This window comes from Cyprinodon variegatus, unplaced genomic scaffold, assembly GCF_000732505.1.
Source record: "Cyprinodon variegatus isolate N-32 unplaced genomic scaffold, C_variegatus-1.0 Scaffold24, whole genome shotgun sequence".
NCBI classification, from domain to species: Eukaryota; Metazoa; Chordata; class Actinopteri; order Cyprinodontiformes; family Cyprinodontidae; genus Cyprinodon; species Cyprinodon variegatus.
The window spans coordinates 2,200,566-2,225,353 of record NW_015150477.1 but is presented as its reverse complement, the minus strand read 5'-3'; the positions used below and the strand labels follow the sequence as shown (position 1 = coordinate 2,225,353).

Here is a 24,788-nt window from a genome sequence, read left to right as displayed (position 1 = left end):
AATCACTCTTGTTAAATCACCCGCAAACCATGGTTCAGCCCCTCGCGCAAAATTCCAGTTTGCGAGTGTAAATTACTGTACGCAAAATTGGATCTTGATAAATCCGGCCCTAAGAGTTTTTTTTTTTTTTTATGAGAGCTGTGTAAGAAACTATACCTGCCTGTTCTAAAATAATGTTTGTTTTATATTGATCTGAATTGATAATCTTTAGAAATGTCCAAATTAATATGAATTATAGCATGATCAGCTATTCAACAATTTCTATACAAGACAAGAGTTATATAAAATGAATTACTATTTTATTGCTCTTTTAATAAGTGGCAAATTATAAATAATGGGGGGCTCATTGTGGGAATGAAGCACTGAGAATTGGACTTGTCAAGTAAATCATCTGTTACTTTTGGCTCCCACTTGTGTTTCCAAAGGACACAATCACTTAAACCTAAAAATAAGAGCACTAAAAGTCAATTTAGCTGCATGTCCTTTCAGTTTTAAAAAGCAGCGAAAAGGGTTAAAATTAGAGCAGAGCAATTTGTGTTAGAGTTGTTTTCTCTAAACCCTCACAGTGGAGATGCTCTTACCTTTTGTAGTGTGCAGGTGTTCACCAGACACCCTCAACTGCAGCATCTTTGACGGCCCCTAACCCGATGTCTGGTGACATAATAAGGTTGATCATACAGTATGTGACATGCCTAACTAAAGGAGGGGCTCTGTTAATGGGCATCTGCTCAGCAAGAATGTTGCAGCCTAATCACATTAGAATGGTAGGCAGTGCAGGCTGACCATTAGATTATTTTAGAAGCAATTTAATTATATCTGCTCATGTCTCCATCAGACTTGTTTAAATGTAGTAGTAGAGTGTACTACTGCTTACACAACGTTTCTGCTCTCATTTTACCATCTAAACTTAGACACCAGCAATTGTTTAAATGAGCTGCACGGTGCAGGACAGACATGTTTCCACCCATGGCAGGATTAATCAAATTTTAACCATAAATCTTTTCTTCATTTTTTTCTGGGATTTTTTGCGATAAACATCGCAAATCAGTAAACATCATGTAAATAATGTAAATTGAAGAGAAAATAATGACACAATGATAATATTTCCCTAATAAGTGTAAATTACATCGAAGCATCTTTTTTTACTGCAACCTTTTTATAAAAGGTTTTAGGAAATAAAGCTTTGAACAGTTCATTGGCATTTGTATTGTGCCCTTTTATAGTCTTATATAGCTTAATAGAATACAGTACACCTCGCTGCACTTCAGAAGCCACCTCATTAGATGCAGAACACCTGTAATGTAATTTATTCCAAGTATAAAAGCAAAATCTGTTTGAAGGATGTTTTAAAAGCATTAGTGAACAAACTGAATTATAAATACATGGCATCACCTTACTCTTAAATTAGTTAATTTAAACAATCATTTGAAGACAGAAAGAGTATTGCACAGCCATGAACCTACCAAAACATGGCCTTCTGCATAAAGAGGTGACATAGATGTAGGTATGGTATTTCTAGGGGTACTGCAATGGTCCACAGCTCAGAAAAAAGAATGTGTTTGTAGGCGACTATTAATTTACTCCAAAAATTACAAGAAGCAAAACAACTTAGAAAGAAAACAGGCAGCATAATGTCTAACAGGACAATCTGCAAAGAACAAGCTTAAGTACAAATACTTTTATTTTAAGTAAAGGTATTTTTATATTTAAGATGAGAATTAAGACCTGAAAAACAGGCCTACATCACAATCTCTAATGCAGAGAATCATTGAAAAGGCCTTAAAATGACGTTCTTTTTACAATCTGGAAGTTTTAGCTAAAGGTGATTCGACAAAATATTTGCTCAGAAGGCTAAATACAAATGTGCGCCACATTTTACATGTGAATTTTTTCTCTCACTTATGAGTCATAAATACTTTTGCATGCACTGGTTCTGCCGCCTGTGTCAAAAATAATGGAAAAGGATTTTCTTGCAATTCTGCATATTTTTCAGACAACAGTTCCATATATTTCTACTGTTTTATTGAGTGCACAACAAAATTAAGCATGTTTGTATATTGTATTATTTTGAATAAACACAATTTAATCCATTATACAGCAAGTATTTTTGGGGTTTAGCAATACTTAGAATTTTTTTTAAATAATACATTGAATATGTTAGTCTTCAATAGCTTTACGTTTGCTGTTTTTCCATCTTCACAATCAGATAATCTTGTTTATATCACATGACTAAATCAAATACATTATATCTTTTTAAATATATATTTGGCTCTGTCCCACAAAAAAAGAGCATCAGCTTTTTTTGAAGAGCTTTTATTCTCATTAAGGAGGTTGTATAGTGATAACACACTGCTTTTCTCATTTCTTGATTAAATCAGAAATTCAATCCAACTAACAGGTAAAACAGGACGCATGACAAATGTAAATTATTTGTAATAAAGGTTACTTCTCATTTCACTGGCTGATGCAGTTCAGTGGCTTTCTTTTCTTTCATGCTGAAATCCAACCCAGAGTAAATATGCAGGGACTCATTGCAGCAGCTTGAATGTAATATTTGCTTTATTTACTCTTTCACAGCCATGGATTTCCCTCCACCTCTGAGTGACTTTCTTACATCACTCTGCAATATTAGATTTCCACTAGTAGAGGTTTTTATTCATCATCATCAGCAGCAGAGGGAGCTGCTATAATTTGCTACAATATAATCTCTCATCAGATCCAATCTTGTGCACTTATAATCATTTTCAGCTGCAGGAGAATAACTTGGACATCAATGTCTTTATCACTCAGTTTGGCTCAGAGACAGTCCTAGGTGTCTGTCTTCTCCTGTTGATGAGACGGGCAGTCATTCCACCCCATATGAGACATGGAATAGACCGAGGTAGAAAGAGGAGGGGTAGGAGGAGGCTCATCTGGTGAGGGGGGCCTCGTTTCACTGTTGCCCGCCCCTCCAAGACATCAGAGGACAGATCTGTCGGTGTGGATCAGCAGCTTTTGTACAGCCAGCCCTTTCTACTGTCACATCCCTGCTCAATATTCATGAGAGCAAATTGGTAGACCGTCATTTAACTTGCGTGCATGGTGTATTGCCTCTGGGCAGATCTGTTCAGTGGGAACGCTTACTCATCCTGCACTCTGTGGCCCCAACTGGTTATCGTTTGCCTGTGTCAGAGTTTCTTATGATTTAATTACCTTCACTTTAATTGCCCTTCTCATTAAATTACATTTATTTTGGTGAAACAAAGTTGTTTCTTTAAATTTTGTGAAATATTTACAGGAGTGTGTGCATAGCCTGGTTCTGAAATTTGGGTCATAGGCAGGTCATTGCTATTTTTATCTGCAGGGAACACTCCTTTATCACATGCACTGCATATATCACACTGATGCTGGTATCTATAAATGCTCAGTGGGAATAGAATATTTGTTGAAAATTGCCTCGGCTTCTGCTGAGTGTGAGTAGGCCAGGTATGATCTCCACATCTCAGGCAGACTTGCCCTATGGGTATGAAGCAGAGAGCTGCTTTAATTACCCAAGGATGCTGCTGTCACATTGTCACCATTGGGCGCCCACTGCCACCCTACCAAGCAGTGCTGAGGTAGCAATGACAACTCAGACAATGGATCTGCCTGGTGTGCAGATGCAATACATGCATTCTCTGGCTTATTTGAGACTGAAACAGTCCCACTGTCTCTTTGATTCTCTCTTTGCCTCTTTTTGTTTGCTGGTCCCCTTTTTTCATATCGAAAAGTTGGCATGTAAAAAGTTGGCAGTACCATGACGAATGGGTAAAACATCACAAAAACTCCAGGAGACTTAGGCATCTTTGGGAAAAATCATTTTGAAAGTATCAAATCCCTCTCGGCCATTTTTTTCTCTCCATGCAGTACATATTTCTAGTTTGTCAATCAAATCCTGGAAAAAGATGTTTCTAATTTGTCAGGCTACTGATAAGTAAAGTATTATACAGTTTTTTAAATTGTTTACAAACCTGTGAAAATGTAGCATTTCTGAGATGTGAAAAAATAGACTGATATAAATCGTGTCAGTATTAAGTATACTTAACCCCTTGAAACTTTCATTTATATAGGTATATAAATATAAATGATAGGCAATGATAACTTACACTGTTAACAAGAGCTTGCCAAAGGTTCCTAGGTCCACACCAAATGTATAATACCTTGCACTGAAGGAATGCACAATCTATTTTGGTCTTGTACACAATACAAAAGGATTTGTTGTATACTTGCTACAGTGGGCGTCAAGGGGTTAAAGTGGCTGTAAATATTACATGTAATATACACAGTAAAATTTTTAATTTTAAAAAGTTTTCCAGCTCATACTGTATTTTTTTTTTAACATTTTGACCAATACTTGGAGTATGACTGCTTAGATTTGTAAAGAGGTAATAACTTTAACAGTGGTGTGATATTGTGGTTTGAGGGCTTTAGCAATGAGCCAACGATGCTACTAGAGATCCCTAAATTTTAGAGGCATTTTAGACCAGCACTGAACAGAGTTTTTAGTGCATTATGTGTGCAAATGATATAGCCTGATATGTGGAGAGTACAGTTATCATATTGGCTTCATGTTGGAAAAACCAAGGAGAGCCATATTTGTCATTAAGATTCACATCAACTTAGACAGACAGCACCTTGGAACTATTCACGCATTATGACGCAAACATCAGAGAATCCCATGGTATCTGCTGCTGCTAACCAGATCAGGGCCCGACTATCGGAACCGTCTGCAACGTGTCCCAACAGCTTGCATCAGCTTGAGTCTGATGCAATGACTTCCATTAACATTAGAGAAGAGACAGCTGTGTTTGTACTGGTGCCATGACCAGGAGGCATGGAGTGACACTGGTCTCATCATATCATATTCAGCCATGAATTCTCATTCTACATCACCTAGAGTGGTAAAGTAGAGGGAGAAGACAACTTTGGTTTTATCTTTGGCATTTCTGGGGCCATTTCTTTATTTTCTTCAGTTGCTAAATACTTGAAATTAGCACACATCTAAAAGGGCAGCGTCGCAAGGACGTCTAAGGCAGGAACCTCTGCAGGAGAAAAACTCAGGTTAGTGACCACGTTAATCTGACAGAGGATTATTATGAACGTGTGAGTCACTAAGAACGGAAACAGGCAGGCACAGTGGTTGAGAGGCAGAACAGGTCAGGATCAGGTAATCGGGAACACTAAGGTACTGCTGAACCACTCTCACCACTGGCTAAAGAATAAACTGGCACTGATTACTGGTAGCAGGTAGGCTAAATAGAAGCTGGAGCAGGTAGACAAGATGAACGGTAATGATAGAATTGGCAAAGTTAAGCAGGTGAAAAAAAATGAGTAATCCAGTCATTTATCAGTGCCCAGATCTTGACACACATAATTTAGTTTCTGCAGGTTCACCTTAATTTTTTAAAGCTCATATGTCAGAGGAACTTGATTTGAGGTTTATTGACCATATTGAGTTCAGGGAGAGGTTTTTCTTTTCAGCTATTTTAAAGATCTGTGTTGTAATGGAGTCTTACTTTATGTCAGTGGACTGCCAACATTGTGCAGAGATTTTTTTTGTAACCAAGCAGTTGCACACATTTTTAGTAGAATCAGAAAAGATGGTAACATTGGCCTACTGCTGAACTCTTGGGTGTCAAAGGTCATCCAGAACAGCTGTGAAGCGACTCATTGCTCAATAAATTAAATTGATGGATTTTTTAGTGGGGAAATACGTAAAGAACTGGAAAATGCATATTCCATTTATTTTTCTTTCACCTCTTAAATCTAGTCTTATGCCAAATTGTTCTTTACAAAAAGACAAGAATCATATCTTTTGCACCTAATATAGATAGAAAATGCCTTTTTTCCATATTCATGTTTCTTTATAACAAAACCTCAAGATAAAAACATAATAAACAAAACAAAAAGTAATACAAACAAAGCGCTGTAAATCTTTGAATTAACATAAATAAGTAAATATTTTGATGCGGGGGAGCAGATTCTTCATAAAGGTTGGTGGACACCAAAGCAGGGCAAAACAGTGTATGATTCCTGAACTTGCATTTGAGAAAATCACAATGACAGGCTTTCTTCAAATCAGTTATCTGATAAATTTCTATCCATGGTGCTCTTTTGTTAATGTTTTATCTTTGTTTTACAAGCATATGCCATTAGGTTGTTATTTAGGCTCATTTGTATTCCGATCTTAAAGGAAATTACTTAATGGAACACTACGACTCATTCTGAACTTTAAAAACGGTAATCATTTTAAAAAGGCTCATTCATTGCCGCTGTTAAAATACATGTAATTTAAGCAATTAAAACCTAATGAACTACATTCCCTCAGAAAATATCTTCAAGTACATTTCCAAAGTGCTCTAACATGAACTACAAGCATTATGCAAGAGAGCTCAGCAGAAAACAGTAGAATAAAACCGATTCTTTAAACTGAACAGTTAACTATGCCTCTCTCAGTCAACTGTTACATGAAGCAGCTTTTTTTTTTCTTCCCTCAGTATTTCCTGATTTAGACAAAAATCCCAGTCAGTTATAGATGGATATGATGCATTATTGAACAGTGTCATTTATTTAACCTTTACAGCTGAGCTCATGAAAAATGATGTCAATTACTGGTTTTCTCTCAGGCAATGTAGTAAGTGGTTGGAGCCCGAGGTCATTTGTTGGGGCATGACATGGTTGTTTCTGTGAGGTCGGAGGGAGTCATGTACCTACGTCATCATAGTCATCTATCCCCTAAGCTTAGTCAATTAGGAAATTGGGTAGCGCACTGATTTTCTCCCTTCCAACACAGTTCATTCCTTTTTTTCTTTAATTAAATCAATCAAGCTATCACTCAGTTAGTCCAAACTGAGCCACTTCATATGTGACATAGGTGCATATTGAAACTGCTGTCACATTAATCCTGGTCCATTTTCTATATGCTTCCTTAAAAGGTGCTTATCCAAAGTCACATGCTGTATATAATGTAGAAAGATGTTAACAGAGAAACAAAGCTTAGGAAATAGTAAATCTGTTGTTTTGTTTATCCTTTAGATTAGCAAATTTATTCATCCATACTTACGGAAAGGGGCTAAATGTTTTTTTTTTATTATTGTTGCTTGCACTTTTCTACTCGTAATAATCTGGTGGACTAATTACCAGCAGAGACAGATTGAAGTGTGTACAGTAATACTGGAAAAGCTCTGCTGGAGGCCATAAAAGACTGGGTCTGTGTCCGAATATCCGCCCTAACCACTATATAGTGGTTGTGTCATTTCAGATGACAATGCACCTGGAAACGTATTGATCATCCATGGTCACTAAATAAGTAGATATATGTCACAAATTGCTTTGCAAGAGCTCTCCCTGCAAAGCATCATGGGAGTTGTTTAACAGCGGCCCGCTATCGGGTACAGAGCAGGGAGCGAAAAGTAGTGATCATCTGTCTGAACGGTCAGTTAACTGAGCTCACTATAAAGTCCACTATATAATAGTCCATGCTCTATATAGTGATTGAGGGATTCAGCAGGGGTTAGGGCGGAGCCTTTGATTCACCTTCAAGCAAGAGCTAGAACTATGAAATGGGATAGTTTTGATGACAGTATAAATTTTTTGAACTGCCTAGTCAAAGTTCAGAACTGCATTTTATAGAGAACTTGTGCAACATCTTTTAGTTTTAAACAAAATGTTAAACTAATTTATTTCAAAACAGTGTAGCCTGAATGTGCTGTCCTTCGCACTCATCCTGGCTACAATTCTTATCCAGGTATAGTTTTGACCCTCCCACCTCTCCCACCACCATTCCTGCATTATCTATGCAGCGTGGAGAAGATTGATACTCCCTGAGGCAGATGGGAAAAAAGAGAATGAATCTGAATTTAATATGACTTTGATGTATTATTTTCATCTTGGCCAGTGCCACAGACCCGCTGAGAACCCTTTACTCCATCCTGCTGCATTTTAAACTGTTCACACTGGCAAAAGCTTTTTTGATTTAAAAGACTGGAGACAGGAATGTATACATTATCTCCTACCACTCTGAGTATTCTACTCTTACTAACATTTCAAACTAAAGAAAAAACCTTTTATGGAGACGACAAACTGGGTCCAAATAAACACATTTATTTCGACCATATGACACTGGTGTGTTTCTTTTGCTTTCTGTAACACATCATTGACAATAATGGCCAAAATGTTAGTCACAACATAAAACACAATAGAGCTGTCATAATTAGACTTCCCTGGACATATAGAAGGATGCACCAAATGCCTGCATTTTCTTTTTTAAACACTTTCATATAAACTGGAAAATTACATTAAATGTTTCCTGGAGTATGAATCCTTAGCAGGCATATATTGCCTTTAAATCACTATAGAGCAATAAAGACTACAACCACAAATGTGAATTTAATTAATAGATACACAATATATAAATGTACACGTTCAGCACAATTATTATATATAAACAAATAGATGGATTCAGTCATTAGAGTACCCTGTTACAGAAAGCTAGCAGGCTGGCCTGGAGGCTGAGTCACAGCTGACATGTTGAAGAGGGTGATTATTTTCCAGGTGCAAAATTTGACCTGAAAATATTTCATAGGGTTTTTTCAGCTTCCTGTTTTAACACAACTGAATAAAATGATTGGATCACATCCTCACTCTGCTAATGGGAGATTTATTTGAGTCCGCTGTGTTGGACCATGGGCGCATCCAATATGTTTCTTATTTGCTTATATTTCAATCAAAAAAACTCACACGAAGAGAAAAGAAAATTAGAAGAAAATTTATTGATACAATTACTTTGTCTTTTGCGCTTAGACCTCAGCAGGAAACATAGCGCTTAATTTTGATAGATATGCATGAACAGGAGCAAATAATAGGGCTGTTTCCCCCCCAGGCCTGAAATTGGTGGTGGAGTGGAGATAGATGAAGTTGGTCAGTCTGTAGACTGCTGGTTAGCGAGATGGTATGCTGAGCTTAATGGGGAGATCCAGTGGATTGTGTGAGCTGATACAGAGCTTCACTAAGGGACCTGGAAGATGGAAGTCCAGTTGGATATCACGGGTTGAGATAACCTGTCCATAGTGAGCAAGCATGAAGCGACAGTGGAGAGGAAAAACTCCCCGCTGGGAAGAAACCTCTGGCAGAACCAGGCTCAACATAGCGGTCTTCTGCCGGAACGGTTAAAATGAGACAGGGAACGCAGTAAGAGTCCGGGAGGAATGATGAAGCTTTAGCTACGATGGTGGAGGAGGGGCTGGAGGTGGGTTGAAACGGTGTCATCTGAATGAAGTCACACAGCGCATCTGCTGTGCACAGGAGCAGACAGGTGCGTATTGGAGACCTTTTAAGATAGACTTTGGATGCTGATTGGCTTTCGTGGAGGTGTGGTTCAAAGCTGATTGGCTGTGTCGCTGGTGGATGAAGGAAAACAATGAGTTTCTTCAGTTGAACTTCCGCCTAGGCTCCATTATATATGCCAAAAAGTGCAGCCAGACTCCACAGTGTAGCAGCTGAATGTGGGATAGTCCTCCAACTAGCTAATAGGCTCATGTTCCACTGCAGGAAACTTTTCCACGAACAAGGCTTAGTTTTTTTGGGGTCATTATTACCGTCTGTATTTATACCCTCTTTACATGGGCAGAAACATACAGATCCTGGTAGTTTGAGTATAAGTTTTAAATTTTTCACAGGAGCTCTTGATGTATTGTGGTAGGTACTTTATATGGGTATATTTTAATTCAGTCATAGCAATTTAAAAAGCTCCAATTTAATGTAAACTTTAGCTCCAAATATTGTACATTATTTATACCTGTGTAAAATAGCCTGTGGTGAAAGGGGTAAATATTTTATACTTATTTTTTATGATTTTGAATCAATCAATATGCTTAGAGGCATGAAATAATACAATCAGAATCCTCTTGGATCATTAACAGATTTAAAGTTGTGCTGCTGCTGTTGCTGAATCTGGCTGCTTGATGTTTTCGTTGTTGTATCAGTCCTATTACTAACAACATCTTTGTTTGCATTATTTCCATTCATTCTGCTATCTTTTAAACAATGTGCAAACTTATTCGGTTGTACAGTTGTAAAGGATTTGGTCACTCTCAGGTTCTCTTAAAATGATCTAAAATTTATCTTAAGTGTAGAAGGCTTAATTTTCTCAGTATCAATGAAACAAAGATTATGGCAAAACGAAACTAAGTACAAACCAAAATTTCATGCATGTATAAAATTGAGCAAAACAAGCATTATTATTCTTTAATTTTTAGCTACAGTTAATTTTCTCCATCCTTTAATGTACTGCATACTGCAGCAAACCTGGCAGTAAAAATATCCTTCACTAATGATAACTTCTGCTTGCAATCTTAAAATTACTCAAATTACATGGAGATTAATTTCCCTTATTTATCAATGTGTGTGCCACCTTTTTAAAATGTCGTTTCTGTTTTAGACTTTGTCCACATTTCTGCAGCAGAAATATGTCAACAACTTTCATAAAAAAAGAAGCACAGGTATATGGCGTATCAGGAACATGGTAATCATTATTAAAGACCATTTCTAATCTGTAACGGCACATAAAATTAGTGTGGACATGCCTACGTAAACAGGTTACTCGACTGTCTCATTGCTGGTACAGAGCTGCTCGAGCAGAGAAAAGGATGAAAACGTCTGCAATTTGAAACCTTGTTAGGAATTTATGAAGTGCTAAAATGCCTTCTCCCCAGAGAGCCAAGCCAGCTGCCAGTGCCACTGCGAGCCGTTTAGTGCAGAGCCTCGTCACCAGGCTGAGATGGCAACCGTTATGCACACAGTAACTGTGCTTTGCCTGAAATGCAAACAAACTCAGCCTTTCATATCTGCTGGCCTGGCTTTTACATCCTAAAATCAAACAGCTGTAGATTTCCATGAAGCTAATTGGCCCAACATTGACATTTATTACCCTCCTTTCCTCTAGAGAATATTCCTGCATTTAGTACAATCATTTTTCCTTTACTCTGATACAGTTTTAAATGGGAACTTCTGTGCAGTCATGGAAATGTGCCTTATTTCACAATTTACAGAAGTTCATTAGAATTCAATGTTCCTGGAAATATAGAATTAAGAAATTAATTTTATCTTTTTATATAGATAAACATACTTCGAATATCTATGTTAGTCTCAGATTTCGTATTACATTTTTTTTTACCAAACTCATTTTAATTTATGATAGATCACTGAGATTTATAAGATTGCAGCTTATTTCAGATTTGGTGTTTCCTGGATTTCCCTTTGCAAAGAAGAAAATTTTGATATTATTCATGTGAAAATAAATACACCTAAGCAATAACAAAGATACTGCATACTAGAACTGTATATCAAAATGCTGGTTCAAAGACTAAAATCTTGTCTTTTCTTTTTTCCAGTTTTCGGCGAAGATCTTCATTCCAGCCTATACTTTGTCAATGCATCTCTGCAAGAGGTAGTATTTGCCAGCACAACGGGAACTTCGGTTCCCTGTCCCGCTGGGGGTGCTCCGCCCGCTTCGCTGCGGTGGTATTTGGCTACCGGCGAGGAGATCTACGATGTCCCGGGCATCCGTCACGTCCACACCAATGGAACCCTCCAAATCTTCAACTTCCTGCCATCCAGCTTCAGCAAGCTGATCCATGACAACACGTACTACTGCACTGCCGAGAACCCTTCTGGCAAGATCAGGAGTCAGGATGTCCACATCAAAGCTGGTAAGTCTGCTGAGGAGACGTGACGAAGGCGAATTTTCATGAGGGTTCGATTAATGAACTGGTGTTAATAAAGAGAGTAGAAAACTTGAGGATATGAAGTCAGTACATCTCACATTGGTAAAAATTAGAAAGTGGAATGAAGACACAGTTCTGAGGGTCTGCAGTTTTTTTTTTCTTAGTTTAAAATGTGAATTTAATTAACTTGTTACACCAGATTAATGCTGACCAAGATCGCTTGATATTTGCTAATTTGATTTTAATCGACGTGCATTTACTGTATCCTCTACCTGGCAATAGTAAAACTGGCCAGTTTGATAGATTAGAGCTTTGCAGATCACCCACAGTTGATATAAATGACAGTGGCTGAGATACCATCGCTGAGATGATGTTAGAGCTTTCCCTTCATAGTCTCCAAAGTAGAAACTCAATTTACCTGTTTTTTTAGATGATCTGTTTGGGAGAACATTGCTTGTGTCTATTGAGAAACAAAACTCCCTATCCATCCGTCCATCCTTTCATTCTTAGGGGTCTTAGAAATATTTGATTCTTTTAAGTAATTCAAGAAAAAATGTCTAAATCGGGACTGTTCAAGGCTCTGCCCACGATCCCTCAAAATGTCCTGGACTTCGTTTTAAAAATGGCACAGCTTTGGTTTGATGATGTTGACACAATAATACAAAAAAATGGATGGTACTTTTTTTCTGAAGCCAGTTAAAATCTTCCTAGAACCAAACGCACAAACAATTCCTCCTTTATTAAACAGCTTTCCTACTTTTGATTAAATTTAAGAGCAAACAACAACTTATGAGTGACTTTTACTCAAAATAGATCTGGATGCAACTGTCTATTGCAAGGTTTTGAAAAAAAAAGAATGATCCATATGTTTTTTAGAAGAAAATGCATCAAACTGATGAAGAAGTATGGAGTAACCAATGCAAACTTTATTTGTTTGTCAGTTTAATATGAAAAATTAATTTTTTAATTTTTTAATGCCATTGTTTGTGTTTATTCTTGCTGACTAGTTTCGCGGGAACCCTACACTGTCAGAGTGGCTGACCAGAAGGCTATGCGAGGCAGTGTGGCCGTCTTCAAGTGCATTATCCCCGCCTCGGTGGAGGCCTACGTCTCCGTTGTATCATGGGAGAAAGACACAGTTTCACTGAGCTCAGGTATGACAAGTTAAACTTCTTCAGCTCCTGTGGCTGCAAGCAGCGTAAACTTGATAACCTTCGGTAAAACTGAGAAAATAGAATAAAATATAATTTTTTTGGGGCGTTTTAGATAAAAAATGGCAAAAGGTAAAATTTTATTTGCGTTATTAAATAGTTGACTGAGGAATGGTTGGCTCATCTCTCATTGGTCTCTATTGTTTGAGAAATATCAGCCGTGAGTCATCTTCATACATGGTTCTTGTTGCTGTATGTCAGGACTCTGCATACTCTATGGCTCAGTCTCCTCACTAGCCAGAGGATGTTGATAACTGTCAGTTTCAATCACTGACTTTCTCTCCCCTGCACACACTCCCATGCCAGGCAACTCCATTTTGAGTCCAGCAAGGGGGTAAAGTGGCTCAGTTTACATAGCGTTACATTACACTGACCTAGTTACCTGCCTTGCTTGAATCCAGCAAAACAGCATGACAACACAAGGCACCAGACTGCTCAGTTGGTCGAGTTTTTACTCATGTGAAATGGGATGCATATCTCTTTGATTGCTCCATGTGCCGCCCGCTGGCCGGTTCCTGCTCCGTGCCGAAGCGTTCGGGGACCTGTAAGTGAGCCCTTGATGTCATTTGACTGAGGGCAGAATCTGGGACAGTGTTTCGGTGGCATTTTAAACGTGTCTGTTCAAGCATGAAGATGTGTCTTCTGATCCATGCCACAGACTTACTTACTTGAGGTTTCCCAAGCTGCTCGCAGAGAGCTGCAGGTTGAAGACAACGGCAGATGTCACGGGGATTGAGCAAATATGCAGCATGCAGATATGATTATGTTCTGCAAATGAAATGAATCATGGAGACAAGGTTTTTTTTTTTATGTCGAGCTCTGAAATACAGTATCTCCATTGTCAAGGTTTAATATACAAAATTACATTTCATTTAATCAAACACAAGTTTGTTTACAGTAATCTGGCAACCTTGTAGAAGTAGTTTAAGTTAAGTATTTGTTTGTTTTCTACATAATATCTCAGACAAAAAGTAGCACCGAAGTATGTTTTTAAAAGAATATAATACGAATTTTAAAATTGGTTGTTTCTCACCCCCCACATTAAACTGGTATCACTAAATAAAATGCAGAGAAAATAATATCATCAAGTCAAGTGTGTAACTTAATCTCCAGGTTGGGGAAAGTCTATTAGGGTTTGTTGGAGACACTGTGTTTGGGAACATTACTTAAAAGGTAACTAGTTATAGTTACTAATTACCTCTCCCATAAAGTAACTGAGCTAGAAACTCAGTTAGTAACTTGGTTACATCTACATCTAGTTACTGGGCAAAGTAACTAAGAAGTTACTTTTCTAAAATCTTGATTAATTTGAGTAATTTTTCTATTATTGTAACTTCCAAAACAGTTGTGAGATTAGTTATTGAATTCTGAATATTTCATTTTAGTTGACCAATTATATCTATATTGAAGCAAAATGACTACATATCTGAAAACATTTACTAATCTCTGTTAAATAGTATGTTTAACATATATAATAAAAGAACAATAAAGCAAATAAGATGTTTAAGAATTTGATATTTATGCAAATTAATGCTGAAATGCTGAACACCTGCCCACTTTACTCAGCCAATCGTATGCCTGTATCTCAGCTGTTGCTCTGTCTTTGCACAAAGAGATCTCTCGACCCACAGCAGAGAGAATGCACTGATGGAAATCCATTAGATTGACAGGGTTAAAGTAACTTGCCACGTCAGATTTCAAGTAATGTACAGTAATGGCGTTATCAGTCTTCAAATAATAATAAGGTATAATCCTATGTTACTAAAATAATTATATAAAATAACGTAAGTAATTAACGCTGGTTGGAGAACATAAAAGCAAATAGCATCATAAAGACCAATGAATACAGCAGACAGGTCACGGGGATGAGTAGTGTGTGTGGCATACCTGCAAGACATGAGCATCCACCTTAACTTACATGTCAAGTACACATAGAACCAATCAAGAAGCTCATGGCACAGGTATGTTGGAAGGAAAACTATTAGTTCTGCACCAATCTGGCTCAAAAAAGGATTGGCTAAACGAAAGCCAAGTGACTAAAATTTGAAGCCATGCAGTGGACACAACAAACAAGTGAAAGATGGTACTTTTAATTTGGGTTTTCATGAATCGTCTATAAGAAGGAAAATTATGAATCTGCAACACCATGACGGCAGCAGTTAGAAATGGGAAAAAATGGAGGCTAATAAGGACAGAGGTTTCACTTTCTGACCCAACTATATCCCAAAAGACAAGGTCTGTGTCAAGGATTTACATCTGATGATCACAGACTTTCCCTATACTGTTATTATTGTATAAAACAATTCCTACACCATGTATCATTCTATCTTTCTCTACGCAGAATTTCTTTTGTCTGTCACAAAATCCAAAATTTACTTTGAAAACCAGAAGAAATCACTGTTCTTGATGATGTGTGTGATTTCAAATGCATAGAAATGGATCTTTAATGGAAAGGTAGGGTAGGATCCATTAAAGGATCCTACCCTATTCTTCCTGCACTTTTGGGTTTTTTCGCAAGCATACAAGAGAACAACAATATTGGATTGTCCGTGTTTACTCCAATAAGCGCTGCACCAGGCGAGTGCTGTCAAAAGCATGAGTACACGGTCAAAATCACTGCTGCTCGGTGATAAATATTTGATGGGAGATTCTGATGCATGAGCGGATTCACCTCACACTGCTATGGAGAGGGGATGTTGAGTGTGCGTGTGGGTCTGTGTGTGTGTGTTTGCATGAGCAAAGAACAAGGGAGAGAAAAACCCAAAGAAACTTGACAATAGCAGCTTCATGCAATTTGACCTAGCCTAGTTTTCCGACTCTTTTAAGGTCCCTTTTTTCTTTTCATAAAAGAAGATTCCGTCTCAGAGGGGTGAAAAAATAAAGCTATCCCACAGATGTACTAATTTGTTAATATGGGGTTTTTGTTGTGAATAGTAGCATCAAGTGCACTCCTCTATCAATGCATTGTTCCTCAGGATAAGAGCACAAACAGGTCTGGAGTTGTTACTCAAATAAAATAAAAACAGCAGCAGATGCTCTAAAACAACTAAACCGTAGGTCACCACTGTATTATTATGAGGTGTAAACGTGTGTTTGTGTAAAGTCTGCTGCTCGTAAACCCATGAAAGAGGAACCGCAGCTGATAAAATCTTGAATAACCAGTGATTCACATTCAAAGTAAAAATAGATGCTTAATTACAGACCAGGGCTTGTCTTAATTAATCAACTGTGATTGAAAAGTTAATTACAATATGAATTACCTTTCAGAACGAGGACTGCTTAGTAGTCATTTGAAGCGGCCTGCATCAATGTAAATGAGCACGATGCAGGCTCACTGGGTCCTAATGTTGCCGCTAACATACCATTAACCCGTCATGAATTTTAAAGTGCATCTCTCTGCATGGGCTTTCAAATGCCCGCCTCTGATCGCCTCCTCGTGCTTTTAATAAACAATTGACAGAGCTAATAGAGACATGAAAGGGAAAATAGAAAAAGACAAAGAAAGAGGAGTTAGAGGGGAAGGAGGGGCTGAGCCCTCGCTTGCTGTGCTCCTGCCAGGACTTTATCTGGCCGACCTGGACGCCTCATGTTTGCAGGTTTATGTCTATGCAGGTTGCTTTTTTACGCATGCCCTAGTCTTTTCACATGTGAAGTGTCTTTGCTTTTGAATAGGAATGGAGCTAGGAGAGCTTGTTTTTTGTGTGTGTGTGCTTGTGTGTGTGTGTTTACCGTCTACTTCCCTTTGTCTCTCATCATTCATGATACGAGACGCTGTAATGAGTTTGGTGGCCTTGGTTGCACACAAGAGCTCAGATACCGTATGAAATGCAAACTCAAGTTGCTGCAGGAACCTTGTGCTACTTGTAAATGTTGTGCAGATTAAGCTTTAATTTGGTCCCTGATAGCAGCAACATCCTAAACTCTTGAGTCATTTTTATAGACACTATAATCTACCAAGCTATTAATGTCTATTTCTTTACCAGAGATTCAATTGACTTATACTTTATGGTCAGCAGATTTTGGAAATGTCAAAAGAATATCTGTAACAATAAAAATCATTTATATATCTGATGAATTTTAAAGTAAGCTCAAACTTCAGGACTAATTCTTCTATGATTTATCATGAACTTAGAAGGAAACATGGAAAGTTTTGAGACTGCATATTTTTCTACTCATCATTAAAAAATGACGTAATTACTTAAAATATATTGTTAAACCCATTTTTACATCCAGAGAAAAACTGTAGATGCAATGAAAAAGTTAACATTGAACCTTTCCACGTTTTGCTACACTGTAAAATTTGTTTTTACCTCATTTTGACTTAAAGGAGACATAAAGGGTATTGTGATACTTTTTTTTCAATGATTAATGGTATTCACTAAACCTGCCCCAAATGAGTTATGCTATGCAGGAGGGAAATACAGCATGCACAACTTAAAACATTACCATGTGGGAAATTAAATAATAAAAATTAAATCACTTTTTAAAGATTGTTTAAAGAAGATCCAGAAATGACCTCTCTCGATCCCTAAGGAAGCTTTTGAGACCATATTGCTTTAAATAACGTTCAGGCATTAATATGCTCAGAGATGGTTAACCTCTTAGCTTGGTTGCAATACTGTAAGTGTTTTTTTTTTTTTTTTTAAAGTAGATTCTTTTTTATAATCTCAAATCAGTCAGCCTATTATTTTCCACACCACTAGAGCTCACAAGATACTTTCTCCTTTTAAACAATCTTGTAAAAGCTTAACATAGCTGTTTGAAAGTATCTTAGCAGATCTGCACTCCAACAATCAGATCACATTTATAGGGACCAAAGTCATCTTTCTTCCTTTGTCCTATGCTTGATTTGAACTTTATCAACTTGTCCTCAACATTGGGATTTGCTGATTCTTTACGCTGGTTCTCCAAACTTTGGTGTTCTTACATAAAGCAGACATCTCTTCCTGGAAAAAGCATCCTGAGATAAATTCCTGCAAGTTATATCTTGGCCAGGACATCCTTGTAAAAGAGATTCCAAATCTTAATGGATTTCTTTCCTGGTAAAATGAAGGTTAAATAAAAAATCAAACTTTAAATTACAGTATTGGCTTGAAAAACATCACGCTTTTATCCTTTTTCTTTGTATTGTTTGTTTCATTTCATTTCCTCTGGACCTAACTGTCGGTAGTTTTCCCTTTTTCCTCACATCTCATTACATAACCTGCTTGGCACGTTGCCCCGATCAGTTTCAGGCTGCATAGGAAAATGCTTGATTTTATTTGTTTTATGCAAATAAGTTAAACCAATACCTAAAGCATTCAGTGAAAAAAACATTTTCAGTCACATTCATTCCACTTCCACTCTCTTGCATTCTGCTCACCCCTCCCCTATGAGTTAGTGTGAGTGCTTATAGAGGCTAATTAAACAGTTTGCTCGCTAATAGAATCACAGTCGCCACCATCCATAAGTTGAGCCTCGGGAATGTTAAGGATGTCTTCAGAGGGGCGGCTGTAGGTGTTTCGGCTCAAGGCGTTACTGTTCGGGTGGCGATTTATCATGCCAGTGATGTGCCTCCGCCTCCATTTTTTACTGAGATTGACAGTGAGGGCACCGGGAGGCAGGCAGGGATAGGGCTGTAAATTCAACACGCCCAAAGTCAGGCCAACCTTGAAAGGAGGGCACAGTGGTGGGAACGAGCTTTGAAATTTAGAGCAGGAGAACGCAGATCGAGGAGACATGAAAAAGAAAGGAATAGAAAGGTGAAGGGAGGCTTTCTTTAGTAAAACTTAATTGTGTTAAACCCATGAATTGTCTTTTTTTCCCCCTTCATCACATACAGAATGCAGTTTGTCATTGCGGTTTGTTGATCTTGCTGTTTGGAGGCTGGAAAATGGGTCACGGCTCAAGCAGAAATGGCTGATCCTTGCATGTAAATAAATACCAGTCAGGCATCAGATCTGGAGATCGATGTAAAACTGTGTGCACCATACATATAGGTTTCAGAGTGTGCGTTAGTTTTTTTTTTTTTTTTTTCGCAGACTACTCCACCCTTCCTGCAGTGAAACCTTATGAAAACAACACAGCCTATCATTTCACTTCCCTCCGCCATCCCTCCTCCTCCCACACAGATCAGCAGTTAGTGAAATGCTGACCCTTGTCTTTCACTGCACCCCTTTTCACAGTCCAGTCACACACAACTTTGTATTTTTTACACACACATATCTACACTCCCCCTCTAACAATGCTAAAGAGTGTGGGAGGCTCATTCTCAGTGCTTTCTTTCAAAGTCAAAGTTTTTGCATTTATTTTAATCTAGATTTTTATTCCAGTGCTATAAAAGTAGACATTTTTAGGTTTATGGTTGATTCTATTAAAGAAAGGGGAAAAGAATCTACCAAAAAAAGAAGAAAAAAAAAAATCAATAGTTGTGTACATTAATCACGCTGCTGCCACAGAGAATTATGGAAACGTGAGCTGAATGATGCATTTTGTGCATTTGCAACATAGCAGTGCCATGTGTAGGGGAGTTTGGGGAATTGGAGGACAAGAGAAGACCCTTTTAGCAAGACACAGCGTTAAAATGGAGATAGTACTTTGGTTATGTTTTTTTGGTTTTCTTAGGAGTAGTGACAGTAGACCCTTTCTAATTTCCAAAGCTTACTTCTTGGACTTATTCTGGCTTATTTCCAAAGGCTTTTGATGTTACAGCTTATTATACGTAGGCTATTATATTTTCCTATAAGCAGCAGCTTCTTGATTATGTGGCTAACCTTTTATTCCTTTAACATTATCTTTCTGTCTCTCATCTTTACTCAGTAATTAGGTTTTCTTTTGTCTGAAAAATAAGTAAATCTTGCTCTCTTGTGACTTTTTCTTTGAGCCGCTGGTGTTTGAAGTCTCCATCTTAGCAGCGCTGAGGGTTTGAGGACGTGATACATATTTGATAAGGATCGATTGCAGGGTTACTGAGACTGAGATGGAGGGAAATCGATCTTGGACTGGGCTTCCCAAAAGCATCTTAAAGCAAAGGTGATCTTTGCAACATCCTTTTGGCTCAGCAGCACAGCCATAGAACTTGTAAATTTAATTGAAATGTAATGCAAATTGCATTTTTTTTATTTCCTTGTATAATAAAGCTCTTTCTAAAGCCACAGATTTTATTTTGTGTTTTATCTAACATTTATCTGTTGTGAGTCATTCACTTACAACCATTATGCACACGAGACAATAAGGCAATCTGTTTAGTGACGGGAGACTGAACAGCACACAACATTCTGGCATGGTGGCTGTGATTCCCAGCTGATACTCCATACGGATAGACAAAATCAACAACTGTTGAGTCGGGCATCCTTCCATCAGTGTTTACTAATAAACAGTGGCAATATGGCAGCCATTAGGTTGTTTAGGCAGGAAATGATTAGGGTGGTGATGGCGGGGCGCAATGGGAGACTGAACATGCTCTCATCTTTAATAGGCAATTTGGCTGTGAGGGATGGCTCTTTGTTTTTGACTTGGACTAAACGCAGCTGAAAAGAGCGCTGGTTTGAAGGAGCTTGCTGCAGTAATCTGGTTTATAGTTCTGTTGTAAATATAGGATGCAGATTTATTGAAATGAGGTGTAGAGTATGATGACTAAATTTAATGGTAGCTTATATTACAAATATCTACTAACAATCTGTGTAATATTACAAGTAAAATATAATATAATTTATGCTTTAGAATAAAAATACAGCTAAGGGTAATTTCTATTGTTTGTTTATAGACAGGTAGAAATACAGATTTATATCCAGGGTAAAGCTCAATTATAGTGAAGCAGAGTTAAAGGGTTGCTGCGAATTGGAACCAGGCCAGAACCACCCTGGCATCAGCTCAGCTCACAGATCAGTAATCTGTATAGTGTGAGGTAATTACACTCAGAAGCTGTAGTATTTGGGTTTTATAAGCTCTCCTGTATGTTGATTTTATTTTGTGGCAGTTGGTGGGGTTTAGGTCCATATGTTCCCGGCTGAATAACTGGGATAAATGGAGACATACTGGTGTGCTTAGTCGCATTCGATAATGCGACGACGTCTGATCCCATCTTAAAAGTGCCTGATTAGAGTAAAAAAGGCACTTAATAACTGAAATCACCCTGCTGACCCTAATAAGGATTTTTCACTCCGTTTTTTTTTCCTTCTCCCTCGTCGTCTATCCAATCAAGGATTAATGCACGCTCTTATCCTGCTCCCAGGGTGGTAAATCTGGAAAAATACAGTAAATCACATTGAGCCTCTTTAAACTTTCACACCGAGCCTCGGAGCCGACGGCCCCATGCTAAGCATGTGTAACACTGATTAGACATGAGCATGGTTTTAGAACACCTGCTGGACACCAATCAGAGGAGGAGATATAATTGGGTGTCTTTACTCCAGAAGAGTCTGCTAGATTGGCTCAAATTACATGTATACTTGAACATCTTATTTGAATGTCTGGTTTTATTTGAGATGAACTTTTTTTTTTTTTTTCCGGAAACCACAAATATATCAAGGTGTGTAGATTTAACCATGTTGTCTCAGTGTTTTTTTTAAACAACAAAATAAAAAAAAACATATATAAGTGTAAAAAATGTTTGGTAACTACAACAATATGACCCCTTCATGACCCCTCACACCCCCACCATGGACTGTTCTCCCTGCTGCCCTCTGGGAAGAGGCTTCGCAGCATTCGACGCAGGTCCAGCAGGTTCCGAAACAGTTTCTTCCCCACCGCCATCTGACAGCTGAACTGTTTAGAAAACTCACACTGATGACACCAAACAAAATTCTGCATACAGTATTTGCTCCATATGTATTTAATGCTCTGAATTTCCATATCAATGCATTTTTTTGCACCATGCTTTTTCCCCCCGCAAAGTTTACATTTGATCACTGCTGCACTTTAAGAAATGGAAATGTCATGAAAGCCGCACATTGTGTGTAAAGGTCAATGTATCTGTGTATACAAAACCAAACGACCAAATAAAAATGGTCTAAGTCTAAAAGTCATATTGTAAATAAGTTATAGTATGTCTTTATCTAGTTTTTCCTCCAGTGACCCCAAACCCCATTAAGAAGATTATCAATGTTTCTCCTTGCTTCATATCTCCTCCCCTGCACTCCATATCTAGAAACCAAAACATTTGTCTATTTTTCTTTGTAAAATCGGTCAACGTTGGATTAGATGGAGAATGTCTTGGAAAATTCATCTTTGGTCATTGATTTTTAATTGGACTTATTTGCAGACTTTGACTGGACCGCTCTAACACTCTAATGAATACACTTACCAGCTCATGGTATATCTGGCTGTATTTATATAAAGGTTTGGTGCTGAAGTGTTATTTTTTTTTACTTCAGTCTCTATTCTTCTGTTGCTTCCACCGGTTTGACTTTTTTGTTGCATCTTTCATCTTTATGCTGCTCTGACCAGCGTCCTTTTGCCTGCTGAAAAAAAGCCATGCAATGGTGCAACCACCCCATTTTCTCACAGTGGTAATACCATTAAGGGGATTGGTTTGTCATCATATTTTCCATTTGACCAAAAAAAAGCTTAACTATGGTCATTTCTGACGCCGGCAACTTCTTTCATATGCTTTTTTTTCATATGCTTTTCATATACTTTATTCTTGCCACTTTTTATAAAGACAAATCTATAAGTTGCTGATCTCTTTAGGTCTTCCAGTATTATCAGGGCCGTCTTTCTCTACTTTTCTTACTAGCGCAGTGCTTGTTGGGTCTGTCATATTAAGTTGGACCGCCATGTCTCGGTGAGTGTGCACTTGTGCCATGCTCTGTCTAATTTAAAAAGAAAAAAAGTGGATTACTGATGTCAAACACAAATGCATGCCACCCTGTTCTGGGTTAAATTAGTAAAATGTTAGAGAAAACTATGGTTCATTTTACTTCATGTTGTTCTGTTACATAAGTTTCAATAAAATACACGAAGATTTGTTGTTGTAAGGTCAAAAACATTTTTTTTGTCTGATTTTCCTTCAGAATGTTGCCAAAATTACAATAACAGAGCCGTTCAATAATTTATATGTTACTTATTGCTGTAAATATATATGTTTGTCATTACTTAGCCTATCTGAACTTTGGTACAGTAGCGTATTTAGGATTTATAATCCTTTTTAATCTGTGTAATTTGTTTTGCCTGTTGTGTAGCACTTTGGCTATTATTAGCTTGAAAATAAAGATCAGTAAACATGGTAAAACAACATTAATACCAACTTTCTCTATAATTTAGTTGCTGGTGTTTTTAACAAAAACTTTCAAATTGAATTGTTCATAATCACCTAACCTCGTTGCAAGGTGACCTTCCATATTGTTTTTGGTGCATGAGGCACAAAGCATCATTATTTTTCTTCAAAGCTCATTTTCTTTCTTGTTGCCTTTTCGCTGGTATACTGTATACTCTGTTGTTAGGAGCCAGTCCCACACACCAAGTGTTTGTGCAGCCTGTCTTTGACCTCACCTTCCCATCACACATCCCTCAACTTAGATCCAAGCACCAGAACTCCCAGCAGACCGCTGCTAAGTGGCTGTGGTAAAATCCACAGAGCTGGGGTGACAATCGGGAGTCTTGTTCGGCCTTATTCTTACTTTAATGTTTAGAGCCGTGGTTCCTCTTTGTAAGTACTGATGCCTATTTGTCTGATATGTTCATGAATAATTGCGTCTTTGATTTACAACGAATTTACTGTGCTAAGACCTACATCCCTTATTAAACATAAGAGTATTAATGTGAGCAAGACTGAGATCACAGTATTTGCACTCAGACTGTAGCTAGTTGTTTGCAGCTGTGACGTCATGAAGTGACAGCCATGTGGCCTTTTGACAGACGCAGCCTGCAATCTTCCCATCAGCGTAGGAGTCGAGGTGGCCAATCACAGCCAAGCACCCATCGCTGCACACGCTTATCACCTGCGTGCAGCTGCTGCTGCCCCTCTGAGCGAACGAGTAAGCGAGTGAAGGGAATGGAAGGAAGGAGCAAGGATGAATGCTGCATCCAAGACTGAGGCTGTTGTTGAGCAGGCAAAGCAGCACCTCTATCATTTTCTAAGAGGAAGATTTGATCCCCTTTTCTTTTTACTAAAAAGCATGATCCACAGTTGTAAATTACTGCAAATAAAGTAAGAACAAGTTTGTTGGTGTTGTACATAGAGCTGCAAAGTCCTGCAATAGCCCGAATGTGATTTAGAGTGGAAGCATGCTTCGTAGCCCTTGTGAAATGAGAAGAGAGCAAGAAAGAGGGAGAGATAAGCTCAATCTGAATTGATTTTTCTGTTACTTTCTGCTGTACTTGAGTTTCCATGGCAACATGGTCAGGTTCCCTCGGCCTCCTAGGGCAAGTGTAATTGTTGTCTATTTCTCCCAGTCAAGCTTCCTTTCGTTTCCTTTCCTTTTAACATTTTTATATTAAGTTGGTTTTTAATTAAAATGATTCAAAAGCTTAAAATGAGTCATTGCTACTATTTTAACAAAGCAAAATCCTAAATCTAAACATACTTGGCTGATTTGTTCAAATTTGGTAGCTAACTTTTGTTTATTTATATTGCTTAAACACAACAGATGTGATCTCAAAGTACTTTATAAGCAGGTCCATTTTGTGTCCTATTATATAGAATCCAATTCAGCTCAGAATGATTGATTGACTCAGTTTATTGATCTAACAGTGGAGAAATGTACTTGTTATATCAACTCAAATAGTTAAAGAAGAACAATGTGCCAAAGGAAGAAAAAGGTGCATGGGATATATACAGTATATACAGTGTGTCCACTTTAATTTTGAATTCCAGTCCAATAATTAAATCACAAGCAGATCCATTATATGTTTAATG

At 37.8% G+C, this 24,788-nt stretch overlaps 1 protein-coding gene across 1 annotated transcript in view; it reads left to right on the top strand.

The window, feature by feature from the left end:
• Positions 1 to 24,788, top strand: part of LOC107096724 (Down syndrome cell adhesion molecule homolog) — a 140,596-nt gene that overhangs the window by 17,990 nt on the left and 97,818 nt on the right. Inside the window, exons 2-3 of the mRNA XM_015393506.1 lie at positions 11,409 to 11,726; positions 12,749 to 12,895. Coding sequence (XP_015248992.1) covers positions 11,409 to 11,726; positions 12,749 to 12,895 — 465 coding nt within the window. The remainder of the gene's footprint in view (positions 1 to 11,408; positions 11,727 to 12,748; positions 12,896 to 24,788) is intronic.